Raw genomic sequence first — 20,541 nt, 5'->3', positions numbered from 1 at the left:
TAACCGGCTGAGAGTCAGCTCATGAACATTTAAACGTCTCGATACGTCCTGCGCTGTCAAACCAGCATTCAGCACGCCAATGGCATTTTCACGACTTTCAGTGAGGTTTGGCAAAAATTCAACAAATTCAGATTTTATCATTTGCTTTTATAGGAACCTCATACCTCAAGAAAATCTCCACTCCTCATTGTTACCGAGTCATCACGCAAAATATGCCACACCTCTATTATTCTGTCCAGGTGCTTGTCAGCGTTCCGCAACTTAAAACTCATTATATATAATCTGCATCTCCGTGGTAGACTCGAAATGACCATTGCTCTCCTCCCTACTGTTGTTGAGTGTATGTTGTCTTCAAAGGTGTGTCCTTTGTCCTTTTTGATACAGGTAGACGGCTGAATCCCGACCACAGGAATTGGTTCTCTTGTGTTGAGCCATTGGATGTTGGGTGGTTGTCTAGTTTCTTCAGTGTGGAGCTCATTGAATTTCTCACATTGTCCTTCAACTTACAATTGAACTCAAGGAACACCTTTCCTTACATCACTGTGACATCAGTGACCCAACAGAAAATAAATATTTGATTCTCTCACTGCTGTAACTTAAGAACTGATGATGCTTTTCTGGATGAAGAGCGAAACGTTGTCAAAGAACTAAAGTTTTTTCCTGACCTGACTCAGTTTACCTGGATGACTGAGAATCTCCACGGACATCAGTACAGATTTGGTCACATGACTTAGGATAGAATCCCACAGTAAATAACACATTCTGTTAGCTGGTGGAAATCTGACCTATCTGAAACCAACAAACCATTAAAAGCTACACCACCTCTCTAGAACAGGCCCCCAAGACCAGCAGCATTATAACCTCTGCTGTAAGGAACTTATGAAGCAGTCAACAGGCAACACATCCGCCACACAAGTGCAGAGCAACCTGACATGGTTTCTTGGACTCTGGATCCACTATCATTAAAGGTCCAGTTGGTTTAAGGCCACTTGGGCCTGAAATGGCTGTGGGAATGCAGGCAAGTCCAGACAGTGGATCAGGTTTAGAGTGTGGTGAACTATCCTGCACGGAAAAGGCTTATCACCACCATTCAGAAGTGATCGGACATCTTGTGATTGCCAGACATGAATGAACCTTGACCTTCACCCTAATGATTGATCTTTGACTGACCTTGCCAGTAGCATTTAGAAATCCATTGACGTATGTGCCTCCTTTCATCCAAATAAGTTTGAAAATCTAATTCCTTGGGTTGACCTTCAACCTCATACCATACCATACATGTAAAGATGACCTCAAGATAGATTGACCTTTGGCAAATTTGACTTGGCCAAGTTTGGGGAAAATTGGAATGAAAAATCTCAATTTTGACCCTTAGGCTTCAATGACCCCGACCTTTGCAAAAACTAGCCTTTTAAGGACAGTTCCAGGGTAACAATTAGTGGAAATCAGCCAAAGGATGGAGGAGGAGGAGAGGAACAAACAGCAAAATGTGCTCTAGTTATAGTATGATGAAAGAAGAAAAACAAAAATCTCATTTGACCTGTCACGTGCTGGATGGCAACCACCCAGAAAGACAACTGCTGGTTGGAAGTAGCTCTTGACGTTTCCTCTATCATGTTTATTCCAACAAAAAAGTCAAGTCATCACTGACCATCAGATAGACGACTCTTTTTTATGCCTCCAGGAGTAAGAGTCGATTTGTGTGTGTTTTTGTGTGTAGGTGGTGATGTACCTGGCAGGTTGTGGTCTGCAGAGTTGTGCCATCCTGGTTGCTAAAGGTTACCCAGACCTGGGCTGGAATCCCATCGAGGGTGAACGCTATCTGTCCTTTTTGAGATTCGCCGTCTTCTGTAACGGTGTGTCCACCTTCATACCAAGTACACAACATAAACACTGTATTTGGTGGGACCGAGGCTTAGCGCTCAGCTTCTGTAGCTGACCTGGGGAGCTGTGAATGTGCTGCTGCAGAGCATCGTTTGTACTGTACTGCAACTGCAGTCGATCCTCTCCATGCGGAATAGATCCATACTTGAGAAGAGGATCAGTTTTTCAAGAAAATGTTTCCTCCATAATGTCCAGATGTTGTTCCACTCTATGTGGATCAACTTTCAGACAATATAGAACTTTTTCTTCTGAACTACATCTCCAAATATTACAACAACACAGTCTTTGGAATCTTGTATCCCAGAAGTTCTTCCGAATCAGAATAATTCTTACCTTTTGTTCCTGGATTTAAAAAAATATAGGAATATAATTAGTTTGTGTTGTATGTCAATACCAGGGGAGAGCGTGGAGGAAAATGCTAATGTGGTGGTGAAGCTTCTGATCAGACGTCCTGAGTGTTTTGGCCCCGCCCTGAGAGGAGAAGGAGGGCAGGGTTTGCTGGCTGCCATGAATGAGGCCATCAAGATCTCTGAGAATCCGGCTCTGGATCTCCCCAAAATCACCACTGGAGTCACTGCTGGGTACGGATCCACTTTCTCTTCTGTAACTTTGTTCTTCTCATGTCGGAAGGCATTTAGGTCTCATCATGGGACATTGAAAACCCTATTCATAGTGTCGTTAGTTAGTTTTCCTGTTGTGACGTACTTTTTAATCCTCACACATTAGTTTAATTCATGTTACTGTGGACAGATCTGGTCTCAATATGTGGCTGAAACAGATGAACGTTTGACGATGCACAGTTTCAATCACAGCCACAGTTTCTCTAGTCACAGCCACAAAAGCCTATGCATTGCCCCTTCAGAGCCGTCATGGATGACTTGGTGGCTTTCCTCACTTGCACAGCCACTCATTTTGCCTGCCTGCTCCAAACAGATTTACCATGACATTTATATTTCTTCATGATTTATGTAAAAGAAGTGCAAAACATTTATTGACTTGGAAATGTTTATGTATTCATCCCTGAACCTGTCAAATGGAAGCCGGATATAAAAATGATGATTTGTATAAAACAATCTTTGTATTTAGTTTGTCCAATTACTTATGGTCTCTGATAATGAAGGGGCTGCATTAAAAAACTGTAATTATTCTTTCCCCATTAAAGAAGTGAAGCCTTTGCAGACACGTAGAACAGAAAGAGCCTGCAGAGATTCTCGTACGATTTGGGCACAAATAATAAAACCAGGACGAGCAGTCGGTGTCTGTCTGCACGTATCAGTATGCAAAAGCTGTCAAACCCTGTCTGCATTTTAATCAGGAGGATTATTAGTGCCTGAGGTGACAGTCAGGCCAGGAAGCGGGTCAGAATCAATATGTATGACACAGTGGCCTTTATGAAGATGGTCTATTGGGCCAAACTGTCACCATAACTGTTCATCTACTTCACCTCTGTTGTCCATAATCTTCTCAAATCACCTTGAAAATATTATGAACTTGTATTTCTGTCTTGTACTCCATTCTGAGTACAAGACAGAAATCCCATCAACGGCTGCCGCAGTGACAGAGTGATGTGTGTCTGTGTCTCAGGTCTGGAGAGGAAGAGGAAGAAATTATCCACATGGGCAATGCCATCATGTCCTTCTACTCGGCCCTCATTGATCTGCTGGGACGCTGCGCTCCAGAGATGCACGTGAGGCTCTTGACAGTAACCTGGACTTCAGGGTGACCCTTTACAGTGAAATGTCACCTGCAGCATGTAGGACAGCTGCTGGTGCTGGCAGGTTTACCAGATTTATACCGTCATCAGGTACCACCAAGGTGAAACAAAAGGGGCAACATTTTATTATTATTATACCCCCTCCTCCCACCCCCCACGAGCTTATTTTTGGGGATACAATGCATCCTGAAAGTATTCACAGCGCTTCACTTTTTCCACGTTTTGTTATGTTCTAGCCTTATTCCAAATTGGATTAAATTCATTTTTTCCTCAGACTTCTATGCAAACAAGAGAGCAGAAGAGGGGACTTACTTTCTACACACAGTACCCCATAAGGACAATGTAAAATTTGTTTAGGGTTCTGTGAATAGAATTTTGAGGGGGAAAAATGAATTTGCTTCATTTTTTAATAAGCCTGTAGCACGACTAAATGTGGAAAAAGCGCTGTGAATACTTTCCAGATGTACCGCGTATAAAATCTCCTTGTCCGTCCATCAGTCTCTCTGTCAATGATTTGTGGAAGCACAGCTACTTCTAAACCATTTAACTATTTAATCCATTTCAGTGAAACATTGCCTGCTGGTGCATAGCCCGCCATATGAAGATGTACATGAAGGGAAACAACTGTGGTCAGATATCATCAAGGGCAGATAATTGGAATTTTCTCACAACTGTAAGTTGTGCTTGTCACATGAAGTTCCATCCTTCTGGCAAACTTTTGTATCTTATAACTCAAGAACCATAACACTTTCAAAATCAAATTTTTTATCCATTAATCCTGGGAGGCCAAAGCTCTCTGTGCCAAAAAACTATACATTTCTAACATTTATAAAAGTTTTTTTTTTCATAAATCTTTTTTTTAATCAAAGTGTTTATACATCCTGTCGCTAACGTCACTCGCCTGAACAATGTCATCGTTACTAACGTAAAGACAGAACGATGGGATTACATCAAGCCAAAAATCATCTTAACAGTTGTGTCCTGTGCCCTTATGGACGACTTACTTATTTAATGTGTCATAATTGCCAATTACGTGTACAGAGGTTGACCAAATTATTAATTCATCAGAAAACATTTACTCCCACTAAACTACAATCGACATCCAAGCAACTACTATGACAGAGCAGGGTGTGATAAAATGCAGTCAAAAGTTGACATTGCCCATTTGGGGAATGATTAACACCACCAGTAGAAATATTTTGATACTAAAACCCCTTGAATTTTTTTTTTCTTCACTTCTGCCTTTTACTGTATATACCCTGACTAGTCTTTTTGTTTAGTATTACTGGTGACTTCAGACATTCATTTACTGTATGTTCCAGAAATAACACCCAGATTCACGGGCATAAGAAGCTGCTAGTTACCTCTTTAAATAAACCCACATCGTTATATTCAACACTGAGACAAAAGTAGCATTTTGTAACTATTTCAGATTATTTTTGCTACTTGATTTCTACAAGTAGTACTCAAAAACACACTTTCATTGACAAGTTTTAAGTGGTAACTGCACGTCTCTATCACTTGCTGCAATGTTGGAAGTTTGGTGGGTTGTTGGAGGTATGGATTCTGAGTGCCGGTCCCAAGCCCAGGTAAATGGGGAAGGTAGAAACTAAAAGGGTGTACACCCAAAATTTTATCTAGCTTCAGCTACATTGGGTGGAACAAAGCCAATGTGTTGAGACAGACAGCCCCAAGCCTGGATAAATGAGTGAGGTTTCATCAGGAAGAGCAAGTGGTTAAAATTTCACCAAGCCAACCATTAAGATCAAGAAATCAAATGTGACAGTGCTGGTGTCAGACAGGGTGCCAGCAGAAACTGAGCTACTGTTGGACAAAGAACAAGAAGAGGCTGAGAACATGTCTGAAGGCAGCAGGAGAAAAGGAAAGTTTAAAGTGTGGGAGTGATTTGGGAATGTTATGATAGGTAAAGAGAGAACACTGGATGATATCATCACGGAGAGGAGACAGGTAGACATACTGTGTGTTCAAGAGACCATGTGGAAGGGAAAGTAAGACCAGGAACATCAGAGGTGGGTTCAAACTGTTGCATCACAGTGTGTATGAAAGGAGAAGTGGAGGAGTATGTTAAGAGTGTGTTGGAGGTTAAGTGAGTGTCTGACCAATTGAAGGGGTGATGATGAATGTCATCAGTGCATATGCCCCAAAGGCAGGTTGTGAGATGGAAGAGAAAGATTTGTGAGCTAGATGAGGTGGTAGTGTGTGTGTGCTCAAGCATGAGGGAGTGGTGATGTCAAATTCATGGAGATGGTTCTGGACAGCTGGACAACTACTTCAGATGTGGTGAGGGAGACGGCGAGGAAGGTGCTTGGTGTGGCATTTGGACAGACAAAGGAAACGAGGAGACGTAGTGGTGGAATGAAGATTTTCAGTAAAGTAAAAGGTGAAAGTGGTTGGTAAAAAAAGAATTGGGGATAGTTTTAGAGATGATGAAAGAAAGGAGTACAAGGAGATGTGGTTTCAGGTGAGTAGAGAAGTGGCAAAGGCTAAAGAAAGGGCAGGTAGCGAGCTGTAAATTATTTATTGAGTGGAAAAAATGTCCAACTCTGATTGAGCCTCTCAAATGTCAAGCTTTAGTACTTGTATCACTTTTATATTGTTGTAAAATGAATATTTGTGGGTTTCTGTTGGAGTTCAGATCAGTTGGGCTTTAAGAATTCACAATGTGGTGAATTGAAGTTAGACACCTGGAGCGGGAAGCCACCAAGACACCTTTGAAAACAGTGAAGGTGGTCCAGGCTTCCAGCTGTGACTGGAATCTTAAATAGCAAACTTCAAACCGAAGTGCAGACATTACTCCAGTTATCCTGTTTTCCTCTCCTCTGACAGCCGGAATGCTTTATTTTTAAATGCTGAATAGATGTTTTCTTTGTGTCTTCCAGCTCATCAGTGCAGGTAAAGGTGAGGCGCTGCGTATCCGAGCCATCCTGCGCTCGCTGGTTCCCACGTCGGACCTTGTGGGCGTCATCAGCATCCCCCTGAAAATGCCAGTGGTTAATAAAGGTACAGTGTTCAGTTCATGCATGCAGATGGTAATGGATTAAAAAGCCTCTGCGTCATGTGCAGTCAGGTCCATAAGTATTTGGACTGTGACCTTTTTGTAATTTTGCCTCTGCACACAACACAATGGATTCAAAATGAAGCAAGATGTCGTATTGTCACCTTTTAGCTTAAATTAAAGGAGTTTAAAAAAATGTTGCATTCACTTTGTAGGAATTATGGTAATTTTTAGACATAGTCTCTCCATTTTCAGAGCCCATAAGTAATTGGACAAGCTACATATGCAAATTCCTTTAGTATAAATCATCACTTTTACAGCCAGCGATGTACGTGAATACATGAATATTTCTGAGTTACTGAATATGCCTTAAGTTTTGCTGGCATCAGCCATTTGCAAAACTGAAAATTCTGTTTGTGAAGTGTGACTCAGTATGTTGGCCACTTTTCACACTCCCATCCAGTAGATGGCAGTGTTCTCAGCGGTTTGACGGAGGGGTTGGCGCTTGTGTCAATTTAAAGCTCAAACCTTCAGAATTAGCGCATTACTTTAAAAGTGCGATATTTTCACTATGTAAAAATGGCAGAGATGCTGTTAATGTGTTGATAAACTGTCCAGAATTAGTCTGTTTATAAATGAAACTATGAGTGAAAGTGCCTTGCGTTTGATCTACACTGCCACCATCAAAGGTAAGTGAGACGTCTTCGCAGCAGCCAACGGTGTTTAAAGACATGAGCGCTGGCTTGTTGTTTTGGGTTTGTGATCGCTTCACATTGAATTTACTCAGAAGCCTCTCTGGGGCACTAGAAGTCGAAACTGCTTTATCAGTTGCCAACAGTGTGCCGAGTCAATACTAAAAACTAGCGGCTAGCAGTTAGCTGTAACTTCCTCTGTGAAAAACAGAGGAAAGATGAGTTGAGATGGCTTGTTTCCACAGCCAAGTCTGTTGTGACTGGCTAAACTTGACCTGCAGCTGTGGGTGGTACTGCCCTGCACGTGACCTGTGACGTCATGTGCAAGGCCTCTATATAGACAATGAGACTCAGTGGTGCCGGTGTTCATCTCCGGATTCCATAGCATGAAGCGGATGAGACTCCCCCTGGACGGGACACCAGTCCAACGCAGGTTACTTCCCCAGTCGAGGCCAGTCCCTATTTACAGCTGAGTGGACTGAGACAATGCAGATTAAGCGTCTTGTCCAAGGACACAGACAGCTAGTATGAGCAAGATTCAGACCCGAGCAAGATTCGGACCCATGCAAGAAGGAGACTCCTGAGGGAAGCCACCCAGACACCCAGGAGGTATAAGCTTTTTATGTTTACATAAGTGACCAGCAGTAGTCAGTCATGATGAGTGACAAGACTCAAGACACATTGGCAAGTTAAAAGAACTTTTTTGGAACGTTCAACACAACTGAACACAACTGAAAGTCTTTATCATTTTGATGCTGTGTTGATTTCAGAATATCCAACATAAATTAAAACGTGCGCACTTGTGTTTGTGTTGTGTAGTCGTCATGTCCCAGAAAAAGAACAATTTTCAGAAACCAACACTGCCATGACACCCGTGCACGTGGATGTATGTAAACGTCTGACCACAACTGTGTCTTTTGATAGTTACCACACAGTGGTCATCTGTTGTTGCTAAATACACACTTGGAAACATAGATGGTTCCTGGAGGAACCTTATTGGTCCTTATTATAACCTTATTACTGTATATCCAGTTCTGTTTGGTGTTTGATGGGTTTTATCATTCGATTCGAGGTCTGGAGCAGGTCCAGTTTGACCCAATGTCCTTAAATACTGTGTTTTTCTTCATCTACTTTAACGGTGTGTTGTATGTTCTCACTAAAATCCTTCTGTGAGGGTTTATTTACCGTAATAACATGACACTTTTTTTGTCTTTAATTGTGTTTCCTACGTGTTTCCTGTGCAGACGGCACAGTGACGGAACCGGACATGTCCGCTTGTTTCTGTCCGGACCACAAGGCTCCCATGGTACTCTTCTTGGACAGAGTCTACGGCATTGAGCACCAGAGCTTTCTGCTCCAGCTTCTGGAGGTTGGCTTCCTGCCTGACCTCCGATCCTCTGCGTCTCTGGACACAGTGAGTGATCAGATGTTCAGCAAACACATTACCAGCTCACAGTTGACTGACTGGTTCTCTAGACTACAAAGCTGTGTTAAAGACGTCCCGGTTACTGACCTTTATAGAACCATGTGGAACTAGAAAAGCCTCAAACATCCTTTGGCCACTCCCCATTAACCAGGCAATGGTGCTGCATGATTTTCCAGAGTAGAATCAACATTTTTAACTTTGTTTGTGAAAAATTTTTATTTGTAAAACACCACATTTCCCAATTTTTGAAAATGAACTGATTGAATTTTTAGTCTTTTTAACCAAACCGGACTTCAACCAATAAGCTACCAAAGCAACCTGAAAAATGTCATGAGACGTGTCCGGTAGCTTAGAGAGGATGGTTGCGGGGTAAATGTGTGCATGTTTTTAAAATGACTAATTATTCAGTTAGCTGCTTACCTTAGCCTTTTAACTCAATACTGGAAAGTGAAAACATGAACCCACAAAACATCTAAAAATAAAAATCAAACCCAGGTTGCAAAATCCTGGCGTCGCATTAAGGTGAAATTTACTCTGTAGTTGTTCCAGCGCTCACCTGCTCTGCTGTAGAATTATTAGCGGAAAAGACATTGAGGGGGATCCGCCACAAACTTTAATTCTTCGTCTGATCTAGTGTTTGGGTTTGCATTACGGCGTGTGCTTCAACTGACTGGATTGTCATCTGTCCCACAGGAGGTGCTGAGTACCACAGAGACGGCGTTGGCCATGAACAGGTACATCGGCTCAGCGGTGCTGCCTCTGCTGACCCGCTGCGCCGCCCTGTTCGCCAGCACCGAGCATTATGCACAGCTGATCGATTCCACACTTCAGACCATCTACAGGTTGTCCAAAGGCCGCTCGCTCACCAAGGCCCAAAGAGACGCCATTGAGGAGTGTCTGCTGGCCATCTGCAAGTAAGGAGACGGCATCATACTGCCACTGGCACGACACGAAATCACAGCCTGTCACATCCAGGGTCACATCAGGTCCAACTTTATCTGGTTCAGCTGGTTTTTTGACACATTTCCCTCAGTGCTTTACAATGAAAACTACAATACACTGGCACTGTGCCTAAAGCTTTTAAAAATTCGAAAAAAAAGCTCTTTATTTTCTAACATTTATAAATAAATATGTGTAAAATGTTTGACAAATTTTTGCTTTTTTAAACTTTTTTAAAAAATAATTTTGCTATTGACTATTTATTGCTGGTGGTCTGTGTTTTTCCTGATATGCATGTAACATTTGTAAGATATTAATGATAATAATTATTATTTAATTTACTGTTGGCCCAGTGATGGAGGAAAAACATCGTGTTTTGCATTTTAATTGAAATCCTTCTTGTGCCTTAAACTTTTGCACATTGTTGTTTGTGCTTTTACATTTATATTCTGATGTTTAAGCTGTCTGATCTACACCAGAATCACTATTTTAAATAGCTGACATTAACCTTGATTACATATTAATTTATTATAATGGGTTTTAGTGGGACGACTGCCTTCATATATGTATTTTATTTTTTTTGTAATTCTTGTCGTGTTTAACAGGCACCTGCGTCCTTCCATGATGCAACAGTTGCTCCGACGGCTGGTGTTCGATGTTCCGATGCTCAGTGAATATTGCAAGATCGCTCTCCAGGTGAGACGTGGCGTTTATTTGTTTTGTCTTATAACTTGAACTTATGAGATGAAAGACTTACTGCTGTGAAATGGAAGAACTCTGCAGAGGTTGTATTATTTATATGCAAGCAAAAGGTTTGTAATGTTGCCTCTGTACACTATCACAATGGATTTGACGAGAAGCCTATCGCACGCTAACCTTGTGTCATGGCGCAGCGTCCGTCGTAGTCATCGGTGTCGTCCATTTATTGCAATGTCTCTAAAACTGTCTAACTTTTTTCTAATTTGTCAAGGGCATAATATGGGTTATTGATGTATTTCACATAAAAAAAAATGATAGTCATAGATTCGTTTGTTTGGAAGTGGAGGCCATTTTTATCCAGAAAAAAGCCATTTTACCGTGGGCTTTAATTGAGCTGGTAACCCACAGGGCTCTTGGAGCTCCAGTTGATGATGCAACTGCTGATGGAAGTAACATAATGATTTCTGAAGTGTATTAGGCTGAACTGTCTGCTCAGATTCAGCCAAATGCTGTCAAACTAACAGTACAGATGGGTAATACCCCAAAGTAAAGTAACCCAAGAGCTTCACAAGGCAAAGAAATGAGTTATTCTTCAATGGCTAAGTCATTCACCTGACCCCAACCCAATGGAGTCAGGGTGAGGGGAAACCATTGAGGGGAGGAGCTCATCATTAAAACCACCTGGCCCTTTGTATCACACTGTGGCCCTCTCCTACAATACAGAGCATGCTTTCCATTATTGAAGACAAAACTGAGGCCAGAAAGATGCATAAACAAGCAGCAACAGTGAAGGTCTGGAAAAGCATGTCGAGTGAGAAAACGCAGCATTTGGTTCTGTGCCTGGGTTCCAGACTTAAGGTGTTGACTGCAAAGGATTTTCATTCAAATATTAATAATAATCCTAATAAGTTTTGTTTGTCCAGTTACTTTGGCCTCTGACAGTGGAGGAACTTTGTCCAAACTCAGCTGGAATTCCTGTAATGTTGATGCAATATTTTTCTTAAACTCGTCACTCTCTAACTCCTAACCCCAACCCTTCATCATGTCATTTTGAAGCTTCTGTTGTGGTGGGCAGAGGCAGAGTTTACATCGATATCATTTTGTGAGCTCACGGAAAATTAGTTTGATGTTGTCGGCTTAAACTTTGTATTTTTTCTTAAATTTTGGTCTAAAGAATTCTGAGTTTTCTAATTTCTGATTTGAAGTCATGAAACAATTAAAAAAAACAGAAAAGCTTCAAGGGGCGAATACTTAATATAGGCACTAAATAATTGCAGATCATTTGCCCTGTTTATGTATTTTTTCCTTTTAATGTGGTTTTGCACATTTTGTCTTATGAGATGTAGAACTTGGACTTGTTTTGATCTGACTTTTCCTTTTCAGTGACGTGCAGCATTTTGTTTGTGTCTCTGGGTTCTAGCTATTGATCAACCACTACGAGCAGAACTGGAAGTACTACTGCATGCAGTCTGGTATGGGCAGCTTTGGCACTGCCTCCGAGGAGGAGCTCCTGCTCACCAAGAAGCTGTTCTGGGGAATCTTTGATTCACTCTCTCAGAAGGTATGTGGAGAAACTATAACCTCTGTCTTCCACCAAGGCACACCATGTTGTTTCACCTGCTGTGTACTTACCCCCATTTTTTACACCTGTGGTCCAAAGACTTGGTCTAAGGTTGAGTGCTGTGTGTTCATTTAAAGAGTGCAGCACTCAGATGCACCTTACATGAACGGGTTCACAGTGCACGTACACTCTGTTTGCCTGCACATATCATCACTTGTCACATACAGCGGTGTGTCAGTATTGCAGTACAGTTTGGCCACTATGGAGGGGGGAATGTGAAAATAAAAACTTGTATATTTTTTAGGAGTGATGTTCTCTTTCTTGAACACTAACGCTCTCTGGTGGTCATGGTCTCCTGGCGCACTCTGACCAGTTGGTATTAACCCGTTAATTTGCTACAAGTCCTTGCATTTGCGTCTGCCTTCTCGATACAGTAGCGTTGTGTGACTGGTGCACTCCATTTTAAAGGCAGTAACTGGTGCCTTTCTGATTGGTTGATTTTATGAGAGGACAGCAACACTGATGATCCCAAACCTTTTGAGCACTGCGTCCACCTTTGTGCTCACGATATGCACCGGCAAAAGAGGGACAGGGAAGTGGACACAAAGCATCAAGAAAGTAAAAAGCTACCACAGTTTGTTGAAATAGAGATGTATAAAATATTATTTGCTGGAGAAATCCAAAAGGAAAATGAGTTTTAATATTCTAGTATTGTCCTACAACTTATTTGACCAGTAGGTGTCAGGATGACTGAGCTGCTGTGTCGTCATATCTATCAGCGCTCTGACTCCACTATATCTGTACCAGTGGGCATCAGGACTTACGTCTTCTTCAAACTGTGACTTTCTCAATTTGCAGCATGCCTTCAATCCAGAAACCGGCCTGTGCCCGTTGGACATGGACTACATGGGTTTGCGTTCTTCCTTTTAGGTTGTATGCTATCGAGTCACACGATCCCTATCGGTTCTTCTCTGTCTCAGGGTGATTTATTTTTACCTCTGCCAAGGAGGTTATGTTTTCGGTCGCATTTGTTTGTTTGTCTGTCTGTCTGTCTGTCAGCAGGATAACTCAAAACGTTTTGAACGGATTTTGATGAAATTTTGTGGAGTGGTTGGAAATGACAAGGGGAACAAGTGATTAAATTTTAGTGGTGATCCGGATCACGATCCGGATCCCGATGCTAATGCGTTAGCATGTCTATGGCATTTTCAATGTTAAAAGTTAGCATTAAGCAGTTGCAGCTGTCATCACGTTTGGGTGCATTTGTTTTCAAATTGTAATATTTCTTAAATTTATTTTTGTTTATAGAAATTTTGTGGAGTGGTTGGAAATGACAAGAGGAACAAGTGATTAAATTTTAGTGGTGATCCGGATCACGATCCGGATCCCGATGCTCACATGTTAGCATGTCTATGGCATTTTCAATGTTAAAAGTTAGCATTAAGCAGTTGCAGCTGTCATCACGTTCGGGTGCATTTGTTTTCAAATTGTAATATTTCTTAAATTTATTTTTGTTTATATATTAATAATCTAATGATTATTATATACAATTTTAGAGAAAGAGACAAAAAGAAATAGATCACTGTGCCAAGGAGGGAATCTCTTTAGGGTCAGTGACCCTATGGCTTTGTTTAGAGAAGTGTTTCATAAATGTTAAAAAATTCATATATTTGCAGTTTAGTTGAATAATAAATTGAATTTTGTCTCTTATTTGTTTTTGTCTATAAGCACATGCAATATCAATATCAGTGCTCAGATGACAGTAGCTTCTGGGAAAGGTGCAAGTTGCAATAAACTGTGATGCTAAGGATACATGCTATCCAGTCACAGCAGATGAAACCTTTTTTTACTACTGAGCAAACATTGTTAGACTTTTTTAGGTTCAATGATTCCATGGCGTGTAGATGTTATGGCGTCAGTGACCCCATGGCCTTGGCGGAGGTTTGCACTCTCTGAGTGCTTCTAGTTTTTCTTTTAATTTTTTGCTGAATAGCCAAAAGGTTGTTTTTTTCCTCCACATGTCGATTGTATTTCTAAACATTTCCCACACTGGCTGTTAACAGTTATTGTGTTAACTTTTGGGACTTTGACGTCTTAATTGTGGTTCTTTTGAGGTCGTCTGAGGCGGTGAAGTGCTGATGGTGTTACAGCTGAGGCAAAGCGAGACTGATGAATCATTTATCAGTCTGACAGGCCGACGCTCAGACTTTTTGTTTTTTTTCTTGCCCTTTCATTTTCCTCAGCCTGACCGTCTCACAGCTCAGCAGAGACGACGACAGAAAAGCGTTTTGTCACCAGTTTCTCCTCTGTTGTGCATTTCTTCTGCAGAAATACGATGCTGAACTTTTCAAAATGGCCAAGTCGTGTCTATGTGCCATCGCCGGAGCCCTGCCTCCAGACTTTGTGGACACCAGCCTCGGAGCCGCGGTGGAGAAACAGGCTTCAGTGGATGCGCAGGGCAACTTTGATCCCAAACCAATCAGCACTGCCAAGTGAGCGCTCCTAAGACCTGATCACATACCTGTGGAATAAATTACTCTAGAAGGCACATTGTAGAAAATAAGCATAAATATTGCATGTGCTGAATTAATTCAGTCATCACATCTGTGCAAAGATTTTATCTCCTCGATGGACTGAAATGAATCTTCTTAAAATGCATTCTGTTTTCAGTATCTCCCTTCCTGAAAAACTTGAGTACATTGCCAACAAATATGCAGAGCATTCCCATGAGAAGTGGTCGACCGAGAAGGTCAGTACGTTGCCGTCAGCGCCACTCAGTTAATTTAGGACGTCTTCTGTACACGCGGCAGTCATCTGAAGTCTTTCAGAAAGCGCTGTAACTAGGTTTAAGGATATGATTCCTTCTTTATGTTCTCTAATGCCATATACCAACACAGTGCAGAGTAGCTACCTAAACTCTGTAAGTGAGATAGAGTATCTCGTCAATAGTTTTACATCCTCATTGAAGACAACTTTGGATGCTGTAGCTCCTCTAAAAAAGAGAGCTTTAAATCAGAAGTGCCTGACTCCGTGGTATAACTCACAAACTCGTAGCTTAAAGCAGATAACCCGTAAGTTGGAGAGGAAATGGCGTCTCACTAATTTAGAAGATCTTCACTTAGCCTGGAAAAAGAGTCTGTTGCTCTATAAAAAAGCCCTCCGTAAAGCTAGGACATCTTTCTACTCATCACTAATTGAAGAAAATAAGAACAACCCCAGGTTTCTTTTCAGCACTGTAGCCAGGCTGACAAAGAGTCAGAGCTCTATTGAGCTGAGTATTCCATTAACTTTAATTAGTAATGACTTCATGACTTTCTTTGCTAACAAAATTTTAACTATTAGAGAAAAAATTACTCATAACCATCCCAAAGACGTATCGTTATCTTTGGCTGCTTTCAGTGATGCCGGTATTACAGACATAAAGACATGGATGACCTCTAATTTCCTGCTTCTTCAGAATTGTAAAATTAATCATGTAACCTTTGATATTATAAATATTGGATACCAAGGAGTGTTTTTGTGTTCACACTGTATAATATAATCAGTTTTTGGATAAGATGCAATGCTGCTGAACTTTAAATTAACTGAACATCATTTTTAGTTTAATTGAACCAATAAGAATTTGAGAAGTGTGACTCAGTCCAAGTCCATGTTATTTGAGGTCCAAGCAGGTTTTCAGTCCCATCTGAGTTCATTAAATAACACTTACAGTCCAGCCTCAGTATACCATAAACTACACAAAAATGTACGGTGGCCGTCCCAGGGTGGCAGCTGTAGCCAGGTAGGGGTCAATGAAGAATTAACACAGGGGTCAACATTTTAAAATGCTCCAATCATATTGATAATATACCACAATATTTGTCTGATTATAAGGATTGCAAAAAGGTATAGTTTGGACTGAAAATTAGAATTATGGGGTGAAAACACCAGAAATGGTGAGAAGTTAAAAAGTGATGCAAATCATTGGTTGCGCTAAAAGGATTTTAAAAAGGAATAGTTAGGCTTAGTTATCACTTTACGCCGTAACGTACATCATGTGGATGTTGACCTTGTCTTTGGAGACCAATCAATCAAAACTGTCTAATATTTTTCAACACCTTTTAGCAAAATTGGTACAAATTCATTTTTGACCCCTGTAGAAACAGAAATTGACCTGTTTCACCATTTTTGCTGTTTTTACCCCATAATTCCATAATGGTCCTTAGAGATAGAGTTATATACGGTGTTTATTACATGGAAAACAATACAAAAAGTTTGGGGCTTTTTTTTGTCCAGTGACTGCGAATATCTTGTTTATACAATTTACAGTTCGGTTTCCATCCCACACGGCTGACTTATTTTTCCAAACATTTTCTTCCGTTTGGATCTGAAGGGAATCTGTACATCTTGAAGTCCTTGTTGTGTCTATTTGTGCCTCCAAATGCACAAATTTCACACATTTTCAGTGAATAAATAAATAAAAAAGATGGATTTACATGCAGACAGATTAACAGCAAATGCTATTTTGAACCCAAGATGGCACCACGAGTCACGTGACCAGTTTTTTCCGACTTGTCATGTCGCTATTCTCTCAATTGAAGCACACTACTGTTGTTAAAGCTGTTGAGACCTACCTGTTAAAAGTTTCCTAATAGGCATGTTGTTCTACCCTCTGCAAACAGAAACCACTCTATCATCTGTAAGCAAAGGAGAACTGGTGACCAAAAAAAAGTCATTTCCTTTAACACCATACTAATATAATCGCAATGTTACCAAGTCATCCAGAGGCATACATGTTTAACTTATGGTTCAAATTTTAACCACTCATTTTAGACAAGTTATTTAAAATTATTGTCATGTCTGAAGTTTATAAAGTGAAAATATCAGATATATGTTTTATTTTTAAAGTAATGTGCTAATTTTTAAGGTTTTGTGAGCACATGCTGTGCCAGGCAGCAATGCATTATGGGTAGCATAAGGTAATCTCAGACGTTCACAACAGGACAAATGCATTTCAGACACTCTGTTCAGGGTCCACAGATAACAGCATTAAACTCTAGTGCCTAAAACTCTCGTGAATATATTCTCTGGGTTTATAGACGTTAGTGTATTTGCGTTTGTTAAATTCCACGCATCTTAAATGTAGCAGACACGGATTATCTGGAATTTTGTTTGACATTTTTTCAAGGCCGCTACTGCCATCTACTGGCCAGGAGTGTTCATGGCAGTATTAAACGTCTGGGTACATGGCTGCTCTCAAAGTGTTGGTATTGTCCATTGTCCAGGTGCTTTTTGTGTGCATATATTTGTTAACTTTGTATTCTAAAACTACGGTTAGAAGTAATTCCGACTCCTTATCGGCCCACACGAACGAGGTTGGCGCCATGTTTTTAGTTTTTGTGGAAGTGACGACAAGAGAATAAGGCTCCTGATTGGATAGAATTTTAATCAGTACCGCCACCCAAAGGTTTGGCAGACTAATTACAACACATTTATACGGTTCGATGTGGATGGATTTTTTTTTTTTAAACGACATAGTGTGGATGAAGTTTTTTCCCCAAACTGAAAGGGTAAGATATTCGGTTTTACAAATACCCGACAACGTGTGTACATGGCCTTATGTCTGTGAAAGGCACTATATAAATAAATTTACTTACTTACTTACTTACTAATATTGAGTGCATGTTTTACAACATCATAAAAGTTTTAAAACATGCAATTGCAATGACACTTCCAGGGCTCTGTAAAAATGCCTGTTTTTACAAATAAAAATGGAATATTTTACAAAAGCACATTTATCTTTAAACCAACATGTCACATTAACGTGTTGGTTTACATAATGGATTACTGAACCAATCACTGTTTAGCACTTTTACCCAGAATGCTTTGCGGTCTGTGTTTGTTACAAAACCTCAGAATTAGTGCCTTATTCAACATTAAAAGATATATGTTATATTTTAACTTAGTACAAATGACAGAATTGACATTAATGGAGTTATTCTATCAGTATTTTCAAAAAACCCTAAGTTAGTATGACTTTATTTTTCAAGACCTCCGCCTGACCGGAGTGTTGAAATTGATAGGGAGCTGGTCTTATGGCTGCTCTCGGTGTGTCTGTGGTGGGAGCGCTGTTGTAAACAAGAGCTTCCAGCAGGGGCAGAATGTTGAAAGAAAAATGATTATGATTAGTAAAGTTGATTTTTGTGGGTGTTTTCAGGATTTGTCTGTGCTGCTTCCTGCAGGGGGCAGCATGGTCAAACATTCTTGCTTATTCTTTAGGTCTTTTACCGCTTTTGATGCTTTCAAAAGCGATCGTGTTAAAAATCAATTTCAGCTCTTTAGTAACTGCAAATGTCCCATAGACGACACCGGAATTTATCGGTTATTGATTATCTGTAACTTCCGATACATTTTTGGGTGGTTTATCAGTTTATCTTTATCAAAGATAACTTTTCAGTTATCTTATTATCTGTTATCGAAGTTAATTTTTTGGTTATGTGTGCCCACCACTGACTGCTGACCATGCCTCTTTTCCTGCCAACTGTGTCCTATGATGGTAATATTTGCCTTGTTGGCCTGGTTCCTGCACGTTCTTGCTATGTGTGACGGGGGCTTTAGTGATTTTGTCTGACAATAAGTGTAACGTGATACCTTGAGTAGAAATTAGATGAATGTATTTGGTAAAGTTTTGTGTTTTTGCAGTGCAAATGAAACATATGAAGTCAATGTTAAAATAGAGAGACAGTCTCCTCTCTTTAAGAGACTTTCTCTCTTTCTGCCATGAAGCAACAGCCAAATGTTGCCATCAAAGTCATTGAGATGTTTCACTTTGAGCTTAAAACCATGTAAAGCTTCTGAGATCACGTTGTGTCGCTGTGGTCGACTGTTGCAGGTGTCAGCGGGCTGGAAACAAGGAGACTGTGTGGATGAACAGGTGAAAACTCACCCACTGCTCAAGCCTTACAAAGCTCTGAGTGAGAAGGTGCGTGTGCGCTGAACGCCGATTTGTTCCACTGTTGAAGCGTCGCGGGTGGTGGGGACGGGCAGGAGTCACAGCTGAAGCAAAATGTTACTCTGTTGAATGTGTAGGAGAGAGAAACATACCGGTGGCCAGTGAGGGAGTCACTGAAGAGCATGCTGGCTATGGGCTGGAACATCGAGAGGACCAAGGAGGGAGAAGCCATGTTCCAGCAACGAGAGAGTGAAAAACAGCAGAAGCCCGCAGACTCTCAGGTAGCAGGAGAACTTGACCCGTTTTTACGATACGGTTGGGATGACTAATTGTGACTCATGTTGACTAAGTCACAACCTTCTAACCAGTGAGTTCCCCCACAGCTGTTAAAAACAGACTGCACCCCTGGAAAGATCGTTTCACCAAAAACACTAACCAAGCAAGAACCAACATCCACCAGTAGCCAGCACTCCCTTCACTGAAGGGTTTTGAATAAAGATTTTGCATCAAGAAGTACTACAAACGTGTTAAAGCCACATTTTTAACTTTTTTTATTTAAAGAGTTACTGCTTCGATTTGACTTCATTAATTTATTGTCCAGCTCTGCCATCGACAAGTCAGCTAGTTACCCTGAGCCCAGCTTTTAACAGGATTACGCAAAAACTAACACTGTTGCAGTCAAGTGCCCCCCCACACCGAGTGTAAGACAGAGTTTGAGTCACAACAACTCAAGGCAGAGGCCAAGTATTACACAACATCTTCTATCGTAGTTGCCGCGACTCGTTCCCATCGACTCCTGTGGAATTTTAAGCTCCAGCCAAGTGAGTCGAACGCGGTCTTAGAATCTTTACTTTCCTGACGTAACGTGTTGGGATCACAGACATTAATATATTACCCAGGAGAAGGAATATAATAATCCTTGGGTAGTGCCAAGGCTGTTTCGGAAGATTTGTACTTGTTAGTACTTGTAGACGTGGCACAGCACGTCTGTGTGTGCATAGACCCTCGTATGTGTAAAGGTACCATGATGGGCGCTTTTCTGTTTGGTGAGAATTAAAAAGTGCAAAGTCCAAGTTATTACACAGCAAAGTCTCAAGACCTCCAACACTGATACCTACAAACCAATTTTTGAAAATCCATGGTGAGAAGGTTGAGCCCGTCATGGAATGTAAACCGTTCAGTTTTGGGCTAATCTGCAAAAGGAGGCAAAACTAAGAAATTTAAAAACTGAAACTGATTTTCATGAACTGGTGAGAAGGTTGGACCTGTCCTGGATTAGAATGTTAAACCTCTGGAAAGGCGTAAAGCAGCATTCCTGAAGCACTGCTGTGTGCTGAACCCATTTCCAAATAATGGAGCGATTTAAATCAAAGCGTTGTGTGTTATTACTGCGAGCCCTTTGAAGGCTTGAGTTCTGTTTTTGCACTTGTGTTGTTTCTTTGCAGGTTGATGGATTCGGTCCTGCTCCAGTGGACCTGCACAATGTCACTTTATCTAGAGAGCTACAGGTCAGTTTGTGTCACACAGCTGTGTATTATGTTTGTCATTGGGAAAGGTGTCACTCAGATGAGGAATGCGTTTGTTTCTGCAGGGCATGGTGGAGGTGGTTGCAGAAAATTACCACAACATTTGGGCCAAGAAGAAGAAAACAGAACTGATTAGCAAAGGTATGAAAATCC

At 40.9% G+C, this 20,541-nt stretch overlaps 1 protein-coding gene across 1 annotated transcript in view; it reads left to right on the top strand.

Moving 5' to 3' along the window:
• The window catches only part of LOC117502832 (ryanodine receptor 3-like), a 175,561-nt gene that overhangs the window by 84,999 nt on the left and 70,021 nt on the right, over positions 1-20,541 (top strand). The window contains 14 exon segments of the mRNA XM_034161947.1: positions 1,721-1,856; positions 2,282-2,465; positions 3,469-3,571; positions 6,499-6,619; positions 8,551-8,720; positions 9,426-9,646; positions 10,277-10,367; positions 11,791-11,931; positions 14,260-14,423; positions 14,602-14,680; positions 18,803-18,892; positions 19,000-19,143; positions 20,308-20,370; positions 20,454-20,529. Coding sequence (XP_034017838.1) covers positions 1,721-1,856; positions 2,282-2,465; positions 3,469-3,571; positions 6,499-6,619; positions 8,551-8,720; positions 9,426-9,646; positions 10,277-10,367; positions 11,791-11,931; positions 14,260-14,423; positions 14,602-14,680; positions 18,803-18,892; positions 19,000-19,143; positions 20,308-20,370; positions 20,454-20,529 — 1,783 coding nt within the window.

Source organism: Thalassophryne amazonica, chromosome 21 (assembly GCF_902500255.1).
Source record: "Thalassophryne amazonica chromosome 21, fThaAma1.1, whole genome shotgun sequence".
NCBI classification, from domain to species: Eukaryota; Metazoa; Chordata; class Actinopteri; order Batrachoidiformes; family Batrachoididae; genus Thalassophryne; species Thalassophryne amazonica.
This window is presented reverse-complemented; position numbering and strand designations above follow the sequence as displayed.